Here is a 4,187-nt window from a genome sequence, read left to right on the forward strand (position 1 = left end):
CTGTCATCCAGTGACGGAAGGGAAATATATCAAATCTCGAGAGGATTGTTAACCTAATCAATGACCTCAAGCTAAAATTATATAAAATCTCCGGTTATCTTGGTTCTGGCTAATCTTTGTATTAAACTAAAGTTTAGGTGAAAAAGACTTCGTAATAGATACCTGTGTACCTCGTCAATGTTGGCATTCTAGTAGATACCAACACGAGACTAATGGTTGAATCCGGAGATATGACCATTGGTGAAAGATTTTATTAGATAACTGGCACACGTTGCTGACAAGATTTATGGTTTTTTTATTTTAAACTTTAGTCTTGCTTTCAGATGACTGTATAAAGTAGATATACATCTATGTCAATAGAAAGAGAAAATTACTAGATAACAAAGGTAACGCAGCTTTTTGATGTACTGATTATCTAATACTATCTCAGCTCTTCATGAAATGGAATGTACTGTTAGCACACTAGATGGTCTTAACATGCTGAAAGAATAATCTTAAAATATTTCTATGACCTCAAAACAAGTTATAGGCTAAAATAAAATCCTCCAATATTAAATATTAGTGTTAACATATGCAATTATATTACAGTCTCATAAGTATCATATCAATCTTCTTAATTTGGAGAAAATAACATGGAAAAATCTAAAAGTAGATATCAAATACTAAAGTACAAAGAGTTGCCAAAAGAACGAAAGAGATTCAAATTAGATTAATTTAAAGTAACATATTCATAACTCTTAGTGACACATTGATATGAGAGGTTATGATGGAGTTATTCTCCCTACATTGTTGTTGATAAATAATTGAACTATGATACAACTTGGTCGGATTGGATCCGACCGCGGTATTGGGTTTATTAAATGAGCCTATTTATCTAGTTTGTATTTGCTTGAGAGAATATGGCATTTTGTCAAGGGATCATTCGAACACTAGGGAACCGTATTTGAACGGGACCGTTCGAAAGCATGCACGTGTTCACAACGATAGAGAACGGTATTTATGCGTTTGAGCTCGATCAGACGCGTTCGAATACACCACGACGAGAATTGTTGGGTTGTTAGAGTTTTAATTTGGCTGTTTAGGTCACAAGAGTGAGCCTCAATAAATATGTGGAGGAAACCCTAATTAGAGTGAATCTAATAATTGAAACGACATTGTGCCTTTATCTTCTCAATTCTTGCTTTAGTCATTAGCATCCTTTCTCACCTCCTTCCTTCTACCGCCCAAATCTTTGGTCGGTTTTCTCTAACTCCTAATCCCTCTCTTATACAATAACTTCTCCCTTTTTACTCCGAAAGAATTATCCTAGCACCTATCTAACCATTGAAGGGCTCATAAGCTAGAGTTCATCCAACCTTTAGCAAATTGTTTATCAATGACAAAAAAATTGCGTCCAATAGGATTTGAACTTATACTAAAGGTTTAGAAGACCTCTGTCCTATTCGGCCAACATCTTAAGATCTAGCCATCCAAACATTGAGATCTTGAATTCGTTGAGAAACTCTTTTCATGAGCAACAACATATCCAAAATTCAACAAAATCTTGCAGCTAGATCATTTGCAGTTTCTTTCAAAAATCACGTCTTCAAACTAGTCCAGAACAGTTATGAATCAGACCAAGCCGGTTCGTAACAAACTAGTATGATAATCTATATTAGTATCAAAGTAAGTCACTTTCTATATATAGGTTATGAGTTCATGAAGATAATAAAGAACGATCTAATCTGTGGTTTTAAGCAATCAAACTTAATTCAAAGGATAAATACAAAACGAGGCTTACCACCTCTGGCTGCTGATTTAGAGATATAGGATAAACGCACCAGAAAGCCCTGCTGCTTGCTACTTTGGTACGATTAGTTTCGAAGGGCCGGCTATTTATTCAATTGTTACTGGTCGAACATACTGCTGAATAGAAGGATACCCACAAATAATTCTTGCCTTGTACCTATCACTCAGGTCTCATTTAGGAGACTTGATGCTTGCTTTGCTTAATCATCTTTCCTAATCTCAATTGTTATGCTAAACTTGTCCATAGCGCCAAATTGAAAAACTATTATTTATTATCATTATTATTATTTGGCTGGATAAATTTAGATGTCCATTTCATAATAAAAAAAAAAAAAAAAATGCTGCTGAAAATTTTGGAATCTCATAAATGTGATGATCCAAAACTAGGATACTCGTACTAGCACTTCCTAGTAATTCTTTTCAATGTTGTAGCTAGATGTGGTATTTCCTAATAATAATTTGATGAGTTAATTTAATAAAGGCAGTTATTAGTAATTTATGAATAAATTACTTAAGTTTTAGAAGAAAATAATTAAAGTGCTTAATGCTTTAGAAAGGAACTTATTCTTAGCATTAATAATTAAAACTACTTGATGCTTAAGAAAAGAATTTATACGTAATTTCACAAACTAAATATATTCACTCGTGAATTAATAACTTCTATACTAGTTTACCTATGCTTATTTATTTAAACTTACAGGTGTGATTATTATACTTGAGGTAACATAGAAACTAGAAATGTTTCGTCAAATAACTAATAAATATCCTCTATAATGAATATCCTCTATAATGGATGGATGAGAGAAGAGAGAGAAAGATAAAAAATAAAGAGAGAATGATTGAAATGTTAGTCGATTAAAATTATATCATTTTAAGAGTAAAATAATAACTATAAAAAATAAAAATTAATAGAGTGAAAAGTAAGTATTAGTAAACTAATCTTAAAATTAATTGTCGTTTGGTTACTATACTAGTATAAAAAGACTTACGATGAAGTATATGAGGCCTAAGATTTTACAAACTAGATTAAGGAACAGTTTTTGTAATTTTAATTAGTATAGGAACTGATTCTCAAAATCACCTATTCTTATACCTATCATGTTTCATCTAACTTTCATGATTCTTTAGCTTGTCAAACTTGAATTTCAATATAGAGACTGGCCATCAACTTTCAATTTCAATATAGAGACTGACCATCAACTTTCAATTCAGTCATTGTTATGGTGTATGCTTGCCCGTTTTTGCTAATGCAACTCTCTATTTCTTCAAACAAAAAAATAAAAATAAAAGAAAACAAAAAACAATCCTTATCAAACATGGAATACCATCATCACTCATCACATTCCTAACACCTATCAAAACTGAACAATTATTATAGTTTTAATTCAAGAGGTCCCTGTTCGTTGTCATTCAATGGCTTTTCTTAATCAGCTAAATTTAATGAACTTAGTAAACAATTAAGTATATATAGGATTAATTAAGTTTCAAAGTTTATGTTAAGTCATGTTTCACTTGAATTATGACTATCATTTGTCTGCTCAACATAACAAAGTAAACAACAACATCAACAATACAAGATTTCTCTAAAAATAATTAAAAAGATTAACGTGAGCATTACTACGAGCTCAAATTAAGTACACAAATTGCTCATCAAGTAAACAGCTCAAACTTTTCACCCTGAATTATTATAACTGTGTTGATGCATAGTTAGTTACATGATGGAGCAAGAACTCGTGTCTGAATAGCTTCCGGAGTCATATGCAGTTACTACCTGCGAGCATGACGAGTAATTTGGATACCATTGACTAGTCGTGTAGTACTGATTTGGGCACCATGGAAGTAGCTCCACGTTAGGTTTCTCTTTTTCTTTCTCGCCACTTTTCTTCACTTCCTCCACTTTAGTTATATTTGCACGGCCGACCTTTTTCCTCAAAATGGTCGTCAAATAAACTGGATCTACACCATCTCCGACAACTACCAACTGATCCTCGCCTTGTAGCTCGATTGAACTAACTCCTGTACCCAAGTGACGAATTTAACGTGATCAGTACGTATATTAAAGTAGATGCATGATCAAGAGCTATATATTGTTGATCATATATAAACGTCTCAGTAGTTTTACCATCTGCTGAGGCCACCAACTGCATGGCTTTAGACCGGCACTTGTCGCAGTTCATATGCACCTTGATGGCAATCTTTTGCTGCAAACCGAAAAGTGCAATCTAAGTGAGCGACAAATTAAAGATCGATCCCCTGAGAGGAGTGAAGAATTAAAGAGAGATGCAAATTAACAGAACTTCTAGGAATGGGGACTCACCTTCATTTCTTTTAGATCTCTGATGGATAAACGAGAGCCTCTAGACTTTTGAGCTAAACTGATGAGGAAGGTGATGAGCCAA

General features: G+C 33.2%; 1 protein-coding gene across 1 annotated transcript; it reads right to left on the reverse strand.

Annotated features, from left to right (window-relative positions):
• Nucleotides 1-3,352: 3,352 nt before the first annotated feature.
• Nucleotides 3,353-4,187, reverse strand: LOC140779205 (heavy metal-associated isoprenylated plant protein 47-like). Its single transcript, XM_073124198.1, has 3 exons — nucleotides 4,106-4,187; nucleotides 3,911-3,989; nucleotides 3,353-3,804 (listed from the first exon to the last, which is right to left on the reverse strand). Exons 1-3 carry the CDS (start codon nucleotides 4,109-4,111, stop codon nucleotides 3,500-3,502), a joined length of 390 nt encoding a protein of 129 aa, XP_072980299.1. The 5' UTR covers nucleotides 4,112-4,187; the 3' UTR covers nucleotides 3,353-3,499.

This window comes from Typha angustifolia, chromosome 15 (assembly GCF_048772165.1).
Source record: "Typha angustifolia cultivar Huaian chromosome 15, ASM4877216v1, whole genome shotgun sequence".
Taxonomy (NCBI): domain Eukaryota; kingdom Viridiplantae; phylum Streptophyta; class Magnoliopsida; order Poales; family Typhaceae; genus Typha; species Typha angustifolia.